Source organism: Manacus candei, unplaced genomic scaffold (genome assembly GCF_025592945.1).
Source record: "Manacus candei isolate 608988 ecotype Guabito, Panama unplaced genomic scaffold, ASM2559294v1 h1tg000009l, whole genome shotgun sequence".
In the NCBI taxonomy this organism is placed as follows: domain Eukaryota; kingdom Metazoa; phylum Chordata; class Aves; order Passeriformes; family Pipridae; genus Manacus; species Manacus candei.
Window position 1 is genome coordinate 4,023,942 of NW_026138057.1, and position 13,704 is coordinate 4,037,645.

General features: G+C 60.5%; 2 protein-coding genes across 3 annotated transcripts; one reads left to right on the forward strand and one right to left on the reverse strand.

Moving 5' to 3' along the window:
• Positions 1-60: 60 nt before the first annotated feature.
• LOC127466357 (pepsin A-like) lies at positions 61-6,378 on the forward strand. The gene is made up of 10 exons (XM_051777085.1): positions 61-181; positions 3,855-3,973; positions 4,052-4,196; positions 4,720-4,837; positions 5,115-5,233; positions 5,313-5,512; positions 5,624-5,740; positions 5,820-5,958; positions 6,033-6,125; positions 6,214-6,378. The coding sequence occupies exons 2-10, from the start codon at positions 3,918-3,920 to the stop codon at positions 6,361-6,363; spliced, it is 1,137 nt and encodes a 378-aa protein (XP_051633045.1). The 5' UTR covers positions 61-181; positions 3,855-3,917; the 3' UTR covers positions 6,364-6,378.
• A 529-nt stretch (positions 6,379-6,907) lies between these two features.
• VWCE (von Willebrand factor C and EGF domains) lies at positions 6,908-13,394 on the reverse strand. Of its 2 annotated transcripts, none has more exons than XM_051776954.1 (20): positions 13,285-13,394; positions 12,230-12,324; positions 12,064-12,153; positions 11,567-11,695; positions 11,365-11,481; positions 11,178-11,294; positions 10,704-10,832; positions 10,329-10,606; positions 10,162-10,255; positions 10,012-10,094; positions 9,860-9,926; positions 9,672-9,757; positions 9,316-9,433; positions 8,824-8,909; positions 8,590-8,686; positions 8,432-8,514; positions 8,172-8,262; positions 7,995-8,077; positions 7,615-7,705; positions 6,908-7,513 (listed from the first exon to the last, which is right to left on the reverse strand). In XM_051776954.1, the coding sequence occupies exons 1-20, from the start codon at positions 13,392-13,394 to the stop codon at positions 6,942-6,944; spliced, it is 2,616 nt and encodes an 871-aa protein (XP_051632914.1). In that variant the 3' UTR covers positions 6,908-6,941. The 2 variants fall into 2 exon arrangements, with proteins under 2 accessions (XP_051632914.1, XP_051632913.1); XM_051776953.1 differs by having other exon boundaries at positions 9,672-9,781.
• Positions 13,395-13,704: the final 310 nt, after the last annotated feature.

Here is a 13,704-nt window from a genome sequence, read left to right on the forward strand (position 1 = left end):
GGCCATTGCCGTCAGGGAGGGGGGACGCGCCCCCCCGCCAGGAGGCCGCGGGTGGTTCCTCCCGGCGCCGCCATGTTGGGGGGGGCGGGATTTGGGAGCAATTTAATGGATTTTTTTTCCTAATTAATCAATGTTTGGATGCCCAGAGGGCTTCTGCCGGGTCATAGCCGCTCTAGGATTTATATCCTTCGTGGTTTTGGGGTGGAGGAGCGCTGAGAGAGGTGGAGAAAGGGGTTTGGAGAAGGGCCATAGCATAATAGGGAATGGGGTTGTATGGACACGGCAAGGGGTTTCATGGGATTTTGGGAATAAATCCTGTCCTGTGAGGGTGGTAGAACCCTGCGATGGATTTCCCAGGGAAGCTGTGCCTGCCCCAGCCCTGGAAGTGCCCAAGGCCCGATTGGAAGTAGTTTAGGAAAAACACACACAGCTCAGCAACATCCCAAAAACCCAGATAACATCCCAAAAAAATCCTATAATGGCGGGTTTTCCCGGCTGGAACCAAGATATCAAAGCAAATCCCTTTGGAATACCTGGATTAGCCCCTCCTGACATGAAACAGGGATATGTTTCCTAGAATGTACATGGAAGCTCCAATCCCATCACCCAAAACACGAATCCAAGCCCCACTTTTCCCAAATTAACTCCATATTCCCAAATCCCAGACAGGGATAAGGAATGAGGAGAGCAGCTCCTTCAGAAAACAGTAGAAGGTTGTTCCCAAAGTGCCTCTGGGATCCAGGAAAGGCACCTCTGATCCCATAAGTCACCTGAGCCTTTGTGGTGGAATAAATGGGAGTCACATGATCCCAAAAAATTCCAGTTGAATCAAGGACAACTTGTTCCCAGTGCGGCTGATAAACAGGTCAAACTCCCAATGTTATGGGAAAACAAAGGGACTCGACTTTCCAAAGGGAAAGAAAAGCTTTCCAGGCTTGTTTGGAGCAGTTTTCCAAACACGTGGAAAAGCTGGAAAATGTTTAGTTAACATTTGATATAAAAATTATGGATTGGGGAGAGGAAAAATTAAGATTTTTGTGGAATAAATGGGAAAATATCCATTTAATTGCTATCCAGCAATAAAAAAAAATGGATAAAGGGGTGTTTTGGGGAGGATATTCCCATTAAAAGTTTATTAATATCCTTAATTTCCATGTTTTTGGAAGGATATTCCCATTACCTGTTTATTAATATCCTTAATTCCCATTAAAATAGTTCCACCTGGGATTCTTTTACATTAAAATTTAAGGATTAAGGATAAATTAAATTGTATTCAGATTTGCAAGGAATAAATGGGAAAATATCCGTTTAAATATGTTATCCGGCAATAAAAATGGGATAATTTTTCCTTTTTAAGGGATATTCCCATTATTTTCTTATTAATCTCCCTAATTTCCCTAAAAGATGGTTACACCTGGGTTTTTTCCCTCGGATTTTGTGTTAATCCCACCCAAAACCAGGTAGGAAAAGGTTATCTGAGGTCCCTGTCCGGCGGAATTCCATTCCCACAGGGAATGCCAAGATCCTTGATAACTTAATTCAATATTTTTAAGCAAATCCCAGAGATTTGCCTCCTCAGGAGCCTCAGAATTCCCTCCTTTCATCTGACAGTTCCGATAAAGCTCCGGGGTGATAAAGGGACAAGAAGAACTGGGAACAGGGCCTGGAAAACAAGTTTCCTTCCTGAATCCATTCCAAGATAAACCCTGACCCCGTTAGGGGATTTTTGGGGGGTAAAATTAAGGAAGTTCCCGTGCTTTTGATGTCCCAAAAGCCGGAAAATCCCGAAATGTTGATTCAGAGGGTGATTCCCGTGGGAGTTAAATCCATCCCAAGTGGCGTTTCCACGTTAAAACCAGGATTATCTGGGAACAAACCTAAATTTTTTGGAGGGAGGATTTGACCAGGAATCCCTGCCTGAATCAGGAATGGATCCAGATCCGGGTTTTTTTTGGGATCTTCCCATCCTTTGGTGCCCTCTGGTGCCAAGGAAAGCTGGGACAGGGAGGCCTCGGTCACCTGCTCCCGACCTAAAATCCCAGCTCCGGGATGGACTATTCCAGGATCCCTGAATTTCCCCACCGAGGCTGGAAAAATCCCGATTTCTCCCTGAGGAAAAGCCATTTCACACCCTCAAAGGGGTTATTTTTCCATCCTCTCACCTTTTTATTCCTGATATAATTAGTGGTGAACATTAATTCCCATTTTCTCCCTGTCCCTGAATCCCACAACTTCTTCCTGCTGGGGATAAGGATTCATCCAAAAATCCGGCAGGATTTTGCCTCCCAGGGATGGGATTTACAACCATCTTGTCCTGAAACTTCCCATTTCTGGCAAAAACCTTCCATTGGAAAATCTGGAGTCCTGATCCCCTGGGATGGCAGCTCTGGGAATTAAATGGATAAACAGCTCTGGGATAAGGGAATATTTTTGTTTTCCCTCCTGTTTTGGCCCAAAACCAGGGACAACTTGGAAGCTCCAAATTTACAGGGACACCTTCCACTAGTCCAGGTTGCTCCAAGCCCTTCTCCAGCCTGGCATTCGGCAATTCCAGGGATGGGGCAGCCACAGCTTTCCTGGGAAATCCATTCCAGTGCTTCACCACCCTCACAGGGAAGGATTTATTCCCAATATCCTGTTTAAATCACCCCTTTTCCAGTTTGGAGCCATTCCCCCTTGTCCTGTCGCTCCATTCCCATTCCCAAAATCCCTCTCCCGCTCTCCTGGAGCCCCTTGAGGCCCTGGAAGAGGCTCCAAGATTTCCCTGGAGCTTCTCTTCTCCAGGCTGGACAATTCCAGCTCTCCCAGCCTTTCCCATCCCTCGGATCACCTCCGTGCCCTCCTCTGGCTTTGCTCCAACACTTCCATGTCTTGCTTCCACTGGGATTTCATCCCTCTCACCCTTTCCCGGCGCTGCTGCAGAACTGGGACCAGCTGTGGGGTCAAAGTGGGAGCAGCCAGGGGAAGGTCTGGCTCCAGATGCCACTGGAATGCTGAAGGTCACTGGAGCTGGGCCGGGAATCTTGGCTTCCCTCACGGCACCATGTGGATCCTGGAACGGTCACCTTGTCCTGGAGGAGATCAAAGGATCAAAGGCTCCCTAAGGCCAGAGCTGGAATTCTTCCCTTGGAATCAGCCCCGTTCCCGGAAGAACAAAAGAATCCGAGGATCGGGGCTGAATTCCATAGGGGAGAGTGAAATGGATAAAGATCCCTGAGGGATGTTGGGAGAAAAGGGATGAAGCAGCGGATTATCCTAGAGGGAAAAAAAGGAGGGTGGGATATGTTGGAGGGGTTTTGGAAGGAGAAGGGCTTGGCTGATTCCCAGAATGGAAAATCTGGAGCTGGCAGCCTGAAAATCCCAAATGGATTGGCTGGAGGAAAAGGCTCTGGAGAGACCTTGGAGCCCCTAAAGCAACACCAGGAAAGCTGGAGAGGGACTTTGGAAAAGGGCCTGGAATGATAGGACACAGGGAATGGCTTCCCAGTGCCAGAGGGCAGGTTTAGGTGGGATATTGGGAATGAATCCTTCCCTGTGAGGGTAACGAGGCCCTGGAACGGATCTCCCAGGAAAGCCTTGGCTGCCTCATCCCTGATGAGCTGCAATCCAGGGATCAAACCCTCCAGCCGGGAGCTGGGGGCGATCCAGGGGACAAACCCAACCCCACATTCCCACTGGCTCCCAGCGCCTTCCCTCGGGACACCGGAGCGCTTCCCTCCCATCCCAGCATCCCGACCTCACCCCTGGGAATAAGGGCTTGACATTCCCCCCCTTTCCCGGCCACCTTCCTTAAGGACATTGTGATAAGATTCCCGGGAACCGTTTGCTTTCCTTATCGGAGCCACCGGCCAAACACGGGAGCCGGGATATAAGGAGCGGGAGCGGGAGCGGAGGCTCACATTCCCGGAGCTCCCGCCATGAAGCTGCTCCTGCTCCTCTCCCTGGTGGTCCTGGCCCAGGGCCTGGGGACCAGGTGAGCGCCAGGAAGGGCCCCTGTCCCAAAGGATGCGGGATGTGGGATGATCCCAGTGACGGATCCCGGTGTCCGCAGGGTACCCCTGAGGAAGATGAAGTCGCTGCGGGAGAGGCTGCGGGAGCAGGGATTGCTGGAAAGTTTCCTGGAGCAGAATCCCTATAACCTGGCTGCCAAGTACCTCCCTGGGATCGCTGTGGAGCCCCTGCAGAACTACATGGATGTGAGGGAATGGGATCGGGATCTGGGAGGGCACGGGGGCCAATATCCCCTTTCCAATCCCACTATCCTTTTTCCTGTCCCACTCACCCCTTCCACATCCCATTACCCCCTTCCCACTATTCCCTTCCCTACCCCACTATCCCCTCTCCATTATCCCCATCCCACTATCCCATTCCCACTCTCCTCTTTTCAATCCCACTGTCCCCTTCCCAGTCCCACTGTCCCATTCCCACTATCCCCTTCTCAGTCCCACTATCCCTTTCCCTATCCCACTATCCCCTCCCCACTAACCACTTCCCCATCCCACTGTCCCCATTCCGCTCTCCCCTTCCCTATCCCACTATCCCCATTCCCACCCCATTACCCTCTTCCCACTATCCCCATTCCCACCCCACTATTCCCTTCTCACTATCCCCTTCCCTGTCCCACTATTTCCTTCTCACCATCCCCTTCCTCATCCCACTATTCCCACCCCACTCTCCCCTTCCCAATCCCACTCTTCCTTTCCCACCCCGCTCCGACAGGACGAGTACTTCGGCACCATCTCCATTGGGACTCCAGCCCAGGAATTCACCGTCGTCTTCGACACCGGCTCTTCCAACCTTTGGGTTCCCTCTGTCTTCTGCTCCAGCCCGGCCTGCAGTAGGTGTCTGGAATGTGTCTGGAATGTGTCCAGAGCGTGTCCAGGTGTCTGGAACATCTCCGGGTATCCAGAGCATGTCCAGGTGTCCGGAATGTCTCCAGGTGTCCAGAGCATGTCTGGCAGCCCTGTGGCTTCTTGGACGATGGGGAACCCCCCAGGCCTTGGGAGCCAGGGATGGCTCTGCCCTGGGAATCAGCCTCTCCCAGGGACACTGAGGTGCCACCCTCATTCCCAATGGCCTCATTCCCGTGATTCCCTCCCTCCCGACCCTTTCAGGGAACCACAACCGCTTCAATCCCGCGGATTCCTCCACCTTCCTGAGCACCAACGACACCCTGTTCATCGCCTACGGCACGGGAAGCATGTCCGGAGTCCTGGGATACGACACCGTCAACGTAGGGCCGCTCCATCCTTCCCATCCCATGGGATCCGGGATCCCGGGAGGCCCGAGCCACACCTCTCTCCCTTTCCCAGGTCGCCGGGATCAACGTCCGGAACCAGATTTTCGGGCTGGCGGAGACGGAGCCGGGGGATTTCTTCTACTACACCCCCTTTGATGGAATCCTGGGATTGGCATTCCCGAGCATCGCCTCCTCCGGAGCCACCCCGGTCTTTGACAACATGATGATGGAAAGGCTCGTGGATCGGGATCTCTTCTCCGTCTACCTGAGCAGGTAAATCCCGGCCGGAGCCGCCGAGGAGTTCTCCCGTTTCCCTCCTGCCGGTGCTGGTTTCCCAGTGGGAATGGCAGGGTGGGCAATCTCTGGCTGGATCCCGCTTTTCAGGGACGGCCAAGCCGGAAGCTTTGTCCTGTTCGGTGCCATCGATCCCTTTTACACCGCCAAAGGAATCTCCTGGATCCCGCTCTCCGCCGAGACCTACTGGCAGATCACCATGGACAGGTACTCCCGGGAAGCTCCGCAGCTGGTGTTTTTGGGGAATCCCAACCTCGGGAAGCTCACCCTGCCTCCCTTTTTCCAGCGTCTCCATCAACGGGGTGGCAGCGGCCTGTTCCTCGGGATGCCAGGCCATCGTGGATACGGGAACATCCCTGCTGGCCATGCCCGTCCGAGCCTTCCAGATCGTCATGAGAGCCCTGGGCGCCCGCTCCAACGGCGAGGTGAGCCCCCGGGACGCTTCCCAGGATGTTTTTTCCTGGCTGGAATAGCCACTGACCCACCCTGTCCCCCCCAGATCACCTGCCAGGCTGCCAGAAAACTGCCCGACCTTGTATTCCATATCCACGGCCAAGCATTCCCGGTGCCGGCCAGAGCCTACGTGATACAGGTGAGCATCCTGCTGGGAACGGGGCTGGAATGACGTGGGGCAGGGATCCCACAGCCGGTGACCTCCCTGTTCTGTGTGCTTGGAGCAGAGCGGCGGGGTCTGCAGCCTGGGATTCCAAGGCATGGATGCCCCCACGGAGGAGGGCGAGCTCTGGATCCTTGGGGATGTGTTTATCCGGGAATACTACGTCGTCTTCGACAGGGCCAACAACAAGGTGGGGCTGTCCCGGCTGCCCTGAGCCGGGATGGGGGATCCCGACGGTTGCCGGCTTGGGGGCTGGCAGGGATGTCCCTTTTCCCGCCGTTCCCGGCCCCTCCTGCCGCTCCCGAGGACAATAAAGGTGTGGAGAAGCCTCCCTGTGCCGTGTGTCTCTGGGAAGGGCGGGGCATTCCTGGGAATGGGGCGTGTCCCTGGACACCGGTGGGTGTCACCCTCACCTGCATCCCTGCAGACCTTTGGCCATGGAGACTCTCATCCATGTGGATTCTCATCCCTGGGGACCTCCCGGCCCTCAGGACCCTTCTCCCTGAGCACCCTCGTCCCCGGGGTCTTCCCAGCCTTAGGGATCCTCATCCCTGGGGATCCCGGCAGGACACGTCCTCCTTGTCCCCAAACTCCAACTCCAGCACTTCCCTCCTCATCCCTCAGAGGCCACTCATCCCAAAATTCCCGCTGAGGACAAGCCCCGGGCTCCGCGTGTTCCCAAGCAGGAGGGGACAAGGAATAAATACCAGGATGAGTTTATTGGCGGGGGGGGGGGACGACAGTCGCCCCCCCTCCCCAGGGGCCTGATCCTGCAGACCCCCCTCCTCTTCCTCATCCTCCTCCTCCTCCCGGCACTCGGCACCTGGGGCTCTTCCTGCTGTCCGGTGGCACCGCAGCGGGATCCGCCTTCCCGAGGGGTCCCTGAGCCTCGGGGCTGGAGCAGCCCGTGGGATCTGGGGGGGCTGCAGCCTCGGAGGGGGGGTCGGGGGGCACCGAGGGATGTCCAGAGGGGCTCGGGGTGGTGGGAGGGGGATCCCCGGCATCCCAAATCCCGGGAAAGGGGCTGGGGACGGCAGATGTGTTGGGAAGCAGGAGCTGGGCCAGACGGGGGCGGGATGTGGGGGGATTGGGGTGGGAGGTACCAGGGGGTGAATCCTTAGGGATTGGGGACTGAGAGGAGGATGGGGACAAGGAGGACGGGAATGAGGATGGGGAGTGGGAGGAGGAGGGGGATGAGGATGGGGACAGGGATTGGGATGGGGATGAGGATGAGAATAGGGATGAGGACGAGGATGAGGATGGGGCCAGGGAGGAGAATGGGGACAAGGACTGGGCCAGGGGTAAGGATGGGGCCAGGGATGGGGCCAGGTCACTACCCTGCAGCGGGAGCCGGACATCTGTGGCTGGCACAGGGATGACTTTGGTCAGTTCCCGCCCCTCCCCCGGGACCCCCAGCCTGGGGTGGGGGTCCCCCGAGTGCCAGGAGGTCTGGGAATCCCATTACCTGGGCAGGGTGGGCAGCAGGGAGCGGGAATCATGGGGGGCTCGGAGCAGGAGTGGGGGCACGGCCGCTCCTCGCAGGTCACCTCCCCGAGCTGGCACAGGGGGGCACGGTGGGTCAGCCAGGCCTGCCAACCCCCCCGGGGCACAATGGCACCGGCATGGGCACCCCGTGGGCACAGGGACCCCACGGACAGGGGTATCCCATGGGCACAGGGACCCCACGGACACGGGCACCCCCGCAGGCACGGGGACCCTACAGACCAGGGCACCCTGTGAACACCAAAGGTATCCCATGGGCATGAGGACCCCCCGGGGTCCCCCCCCGGTCAGGGTCACCCCCCAGACCCCCCGTGGTCCCCGCTGTGTCCCCTCCCCACTCACCTGGCAGGCGCAGCGGGTGCAGGGCTGCCCCTCGGGGGTGAAGCTCTGCCCGTTCTCCACCTTCCTGCCGCGGTAGTTGCAGTCTGGGGGGGTGGGAGGGCTCGCTCAGAGGGCTCGGGGAGGCTCCGAGGGGCTCGGGGGGGTGGGTTCGGGGACCCCCCGCCCCCCCCCCGTTACCGTCACAGACGGGGCAGCAGCGGCCCTCGGGGTGGAAGGGGTAGGAGCACACGATGGCACATTCCAGAGGCGAGCAGGCCACGGATCCCAGCTGAGAGAGACCGGAGAGACCCCGTTAGGAACCCCCGGCAATGCCCCCGGAGCAGCTTTTTTTTGTTTGTTTTTTTTTGTTTTTTTCCTGCAACGGAGTTAAAAATCCCGGGATCAGCCCGTGGAGCCGAAGCCCCGAAAGCTGCGGGGGTGCCCGGCCCGGCCCTCACCAGGCAGATGCAGCTGAGACACGGATCCAGCTCCGACGGGAAGGTCTCGTTGTTGGAGAACACCCGCCCCATGTAGGTGCAGCCTGCGGGCAGAACGGCTCGCGTGGGGCCCCGGGAGGCTCGGAATTCCCGGGTCGGGAATTCCAGGGCCTCCTCACCTGCGGAGCAGTCGGGACAGCACTGCCCGGGGATCCGGATGGGATAGGGACAGGTCTCCAGGCATTCCGTGCGCCGGCAGCTCACGGAGCCGTCTGCCTGCGGGCGGGAACACCTCCACAGACACCTCGGCATTCCCGAGCCCGCCGGGGGGTCCGCGGGCATCCCGAGGGTGGGAATGGGGAGCGGGGACGGGGACAGGCAGCAGGAGGGAAGCAGAGCAGGTTCTCATTCACCTGGCAGATGCATAACTCACAGGGATCACCCGGAGACCAGAGCTGTCCCACGGGAAACTGCACGCCGTTGTCCTCCAGGAAGCAACCTGGGAAGGCTCTCTGTGCCCAGCTGGCCCCTAAAATCCACCCTCCCCTACACTCCCCCCTCTCTGGGCTCGGGGATTCCCAGTTTCCCACCATCCCCATCCCCACGTATTCCCACATCCCATCCCCTCGGCCCCTGGGCTGTCCCCCACATCCCTCTCTCCCCGTCCCTCCACCCTGTCCTCACTGTCCCCCAGCTGTCCCCCACATCCCACCCTCTCCATCCCTAAAATATCCCCACAGCCCTCCCACCTTTCCCGTCCCCAAGTGTCCCCCACAACTTGTCCCCCACATTCCAACCCCCTTTTTTCCCCCTCAGTTGTTCCCCACATCCCACTGTCCCCTGTCTCCAGCTGGCCCCCTTATCCCACCCTCCCCGTTCCCAGGTGTATCCCTGTCCCGACTGACCGGAGGGGGCCGGAGGGTCCCGGCAGGAGGAGCAGCACTGCCCGGGACGCAGGAGCCGCTGGTGCTGGGGGCAGTCCAGGATGGGACAGGGAGCGAAGGAACATTCCACCTCCCCGCCCTGGGAACGTGTGAACGTGTCACCGGGTGTCCCCACATCCAGCCCCAGCCTCGAGAGAGCTGGGATACCCACAGGGTCCCTGGGGACCCTCATTCCTGTGAACCCCCATCCCTGTGGACCCTCATCCGTGGGGACCCTCCTCCCTGGGATTCCCCAGCTTTGAGGACCCTCATTCCTGGGGTGTCCCATCCCTGCGGCTCCTCATCCCGTGGGATCCCCATCCCTGGGGTTTCCCCACCTGGCAGACACAGGTGGTGCATCCGTCCCCGTCCGGGCTGAACCGGGCCCCGTGAGCGTACGTGCGGCCCTGGAAACTGCACTTGGCTGGGAAAGGCGGAGTCAGGAGGGCTGGAGATCCAAGCGTGGATCCTCCTGAATCCTCATCCCAGCCCAGGGGTCCCCACAGCCCCGGGTTGGGGGTCTCACCTGGATGGCAGGGGCTGGGGCAGGAGCCTGCGGGGCATTCCGGGGAAAGGCAGGAGACGTTCCCGGCCTGCGGATGGAGGTGGGATGAGGGTCCCCAAGGCTGGGAGGTCCCCAGGGCTCCGGGGAAATTCTCCCACCCCGATCCAGCTCACCAAGCAGATGCAGACGGAGCAATTCCCATCAGACGGGGAGAAGACATCGCCCTCTGCTCTGGCCACCCCCTCATGGAGGCACCCTGTGATCCAGGGGGGATCAGGGAGGGATATCCCAGGAATTTTGGGGTCGGGGGGGCCGAGACTCACCTGTGCAGGTGGGGCAACACCCCCCAGCCGGAGCGGGAAGCGGGTGGGAGCAGGGAATGGAGCAGCTCACGGCGTCACACAGGACTCGTCCCTCCTGCCGGGACACACGTGGCTCATCCCAAGTCGGGATGGTGCCAAAGAAAGGTGTGGGATGGTGGGATTCTCACCTGGCAGGTGCAGCTCCGGCATCCTGGCTCTGTCCAGCGAGCGCCGGGCTCCCGGGAAACCCCGCGGTGCCGACAGCGAGGGGACGGTGGGATGGAGGTACCGGGAGACAGGGATGGAGAAGAGGGTGGGAATTGGGTCCCGGGAGCTGCCACAGGGATGTGGGGAGAGGGGGAGCCCCTCGGGAGCAGGTGGGAGCCGGGAGGGAGCAGGACAAGGGTGGGCGGGTGCTGCAGGGATTGCAGGATGGGTGACGGGGCCAGGATGGCTTTGGGATACCCTGGGAAGGAATCCAGGAAGGAAGAGACATCACTTGGGGTAGGCAAGGAGCGGGAGCGTCCTGCTCCACTCTCCCAGCCGGAGAAGGACACGGATACCTTCGCAGGACACCCTGTCTGTGCTGAGTCGGTATCCAGGGCGGCAGGAGCAGCGGAAGCTCCCGGGAATGTTGTGGCAGCTGTGCTGGCAGGAGCGGCGCGTTCCCGGCCGCCGACATTCATCCACATCTGCGGGAAAAGGGAATGTGGAAGGAGGTGTCACGCCCCGGGATGTGACCCAGGGAGGAGCCCGGAGCGCTGGGATGTGCTCCCAGCATGGCCCAGGCAGGGACAGGGATAAGGTGGCAGCACTGGGATCGTGGGCCCGTGGACAACTGCGTCCCTTGGGATTCAGGGCATGGAGAGGGATGAAGGTCTGGCACAGTGCTCAGGGGCTCATGGCCACCTGCATCCCCTGGGATTCATGGCATGGGGAGGGAAGGGGGTCTGGCGTGGTGTCCACAGGCTCATGGCCACCTGCATCCCTTGGGGATTCATGTCCTGGAGCGGGAAGGGTCCCATCCCGGCCCTCACCCAGGCAGGAATGCCGGTTCCCGTGGAGTTGGTATCCAGGCCGGCAGGAGCAGCGGTAGCTCCCGACACTGTTCTCGCAGCGGTGCTGGCACGGCGTGGCCTGGCACTCGTCCATGTCTGGGAGGGGGGCGGGATGAGGGTCAGGATCCCTCGGCATTCCTGGCCTCCCCGCCGGCCCCCCGCGCACCGCGGCAGCTGCGCCGATCCGTGGAGAGCTCCCGGCCGGAGCCGCACTGGCACACGAATCCGCCCTCTGTGTTCACGCACGGCCCCTCGCAGGCCCCACTCCGGCACTCGTCGATGTCTGGGGGGACGCCGGGAATGCCTGGGTTTGGGATGTGGGACCTCCGGCTGCCCGCTCCCACCGGGATATTCCCGCTCCCACTCACCGGTGCAGCGGACGCCGTTGGGAGTCTCCGCCATGGAGAAGCCGACGGGACACACGCGGGCGACCTCCTGGCAGCCGCCGTGGTTACAGGACAGGTCACAGCCGTACTCCCCGCACGTTCCCGGCGGATCTGGGGGGTGGAGGTGGGGTCAACCAGGCACCGGGGGCACCCCGGCAGCACCCAGCTCCCACCCTGATCCACGGACGCCTCAGGGATGGGGACAGTGCTTGGAATGCTGCAAGCGGAGAGGACAGGGAGCAACGGGCCCTGCCAGGATGGGGCCACCTCCATCCCTTGGGATTCGGGGCGTGGAGAGGGAAGGGGGCACATGGCCACCCCCATCTCCTGGGATAAGTGGTATGGAGAGGAAAGGGAGTCTGGCACAGTATTCGCAGGATCATGGCCACCTCCATCCCTTGGGATTTGTGGCCTGGAGAGGGAAGGGGGTCCAGCCTGGCATCCATGGACTCACAGTCCCCCCATCCCTTGGGACGTACCTGGGCAGGTGATTCCCTGCTCCCCATCCGGGCACAGGCAGAGGTTGGGAGCGACGCAGGAGCCGCCGCCGCAGCCGAAGGAGCAGAGCGCTGCGGGAATGGGAACGGGAGCTATGGGAATGGGAGCGGGGACCCCCCACCCACCCCCCCGGCTGCCCCTACTCACGCAGTGTGCACTTCCCGCTGCCCGGGGACAGCATCCAGCCGGGACAACATCCGCTGCCGGAGCCCGGGAAGCAAACGTGGGGCCCCCCGCGGCGCCTGCGGGACACCGGAGCCTGAGGCCACCCTGTTCCCATCCCTCCCGGATGGAGCCAAGGGCCTGGGAATGCCAGGACGTGCCCATGGGAAGCAGAGCATGGTTTGGATCAGGAGGAGGCAGGAATGGTGGGGAGGCGGGGGCAGAGGGATCCCAAAAGAAGGTGGGATAGGGGGGGAGGATTCTGTCCCAGCCATCCCAAATATCCCAGTCCGGGCAGCAGGACAGGGATGTGGGGAGAGCAGGACAGGGATGTGGGGAGAGCAGGACAGGGATGTGGGGAGAGCAGGACAGGGATGTGGGGAGCAGGACAGGGATGCAGGGAGAGCAGGACAGGGATGTGGGGAGCAGGACAGGGATGCGGGGAGCAGGACAGGGATGCGGGGAGAAGGACAGGGATGTGGAGAGAGCAGGACAGGGATGTGGAGAGAGTAGGACAGGGATGTGGGGAGAGCAGGACAGGGATGTGGGGAGAGTAGGACAGGGATGTGGGGAGAGCAGGACAGGGATGTGGGGAGAGCAGGACAGGGATGTGGGGAGAGCAGGACAGGGATGTGGGGAGCAGGACAGGGATGCGGGGAGAAGGACAGGGATGCGGGAAGAAGGACAGGGACGCGGGGAGCAGGACAGGGATGCGGGAAGGACAGGGATGTGGGGAGCAGGACAGGGATGTGGAGAGAGCAGGACAGGGATGTGGGGAGCAGGACAGGGATGTGGGGAGCAGGACAGGGATGTGGGGAGCAGGACAGGGATGCGGGGAGAAGGACAGGGATGCGGGGAGAAGGACAGGGATGCAGGGAGCAGGGTCATGCTCTCTGGGACCTGGCAAGAGGGAGGGAATTGCGGGGTCCCAGCCTGTCCAGGCAGCAGAACGCAGGGATGGCTGGAGCTCGGGACGCTGCCCATCCCAGGTGTAGCTGGAAAAGGGATCAGGAAAAGGGGAGGGGGGGACACAGCTCTACCTCTCCACGGCAAAGCTTCCCGGCTTCTTCCTCCCGGGATACCCCCTGGCCTGGCCACTGGAGAGGAGCAGGGACACACAGGCAGCCTGGAAGAGCAGCTCCACCAACATGACAGGCGGCTCCAGCACTTCCCGGCTCCCGCCTTCCCGCCTCCCTTCCCGCTGGCCCTCGGCCCTGCTCCTCCTCCTCCCGCCGAGCCGGGAACAATGCGGGATCGGCGCGGGATTGGAGCGGGGATTGGAGCGGGGCGGGAGCGGCGCCAGCGGCTCCCACCCACCCCCCAAACCCACGGCGGCTCCGGGATCATCCCGACTTTGTCCCGCTCGCCCGGGATGAGTGGAGTCAGCCCAGACATTCCCGCGGTGGCTCCGGGATAGGGAAGGGGGTCCCCAAGGCGTTGGGAAGCAACAGGGAACGTAT

What these genes read in the sequence shown, in the direction of transcription:
- LOC127466357 (XM_051777085.1), top strand. Translation starts at nt 3,918, where the DNA reads ATGAAGCTGCTCCTGCTCCTCTCCCTGGTGGTCCTGGCCCAGGGCCTG. An exon ending in CCCTGCAGAACTACATGGAT is followed by an intron (nt 4,197 to 4,719) that starts GTGAGGGAATGG and finishes CCGCTCCGACAG; the next exon opens with GACGAGTACTTCGGCACCAT. An exon ending in CTGCTCCAGCCCGGCCTGCA is followed by an intron (nt 4,838 to 5,114) that starts GTAGGTGTCTGG and finishes CGACCCTTTCAG; the next exon opens with GGAACCACAACCGCTTCAAT.
- VWCE (XM_051776953.1), bottom strand. Translation starts at nt 13,394, where the DNA reads ATGTTGGTGGAGCTGCTCTTCCAGGCTGCCTGTGTGTCCCTGCTCCTC. An exon ending in GGAAGCTTTGCCGTGGAGAG is followed by an intron (nt 12,325 to 13,284) that starts GTAGAGCTGTGT and finishes GGTGTCCCGCAG; the next exon opens with GCGCCGCGGGGGGCCCCACG. An exon ending in GCAGGGAATCACCTGCCCAG is followed by an intron (nt 11,696 to 12,063) that starts GTACGTCCCAAG and finishes TCCACCCCCCAG; the next exon opens with ATCCGCCGGGAACGTGCGGG.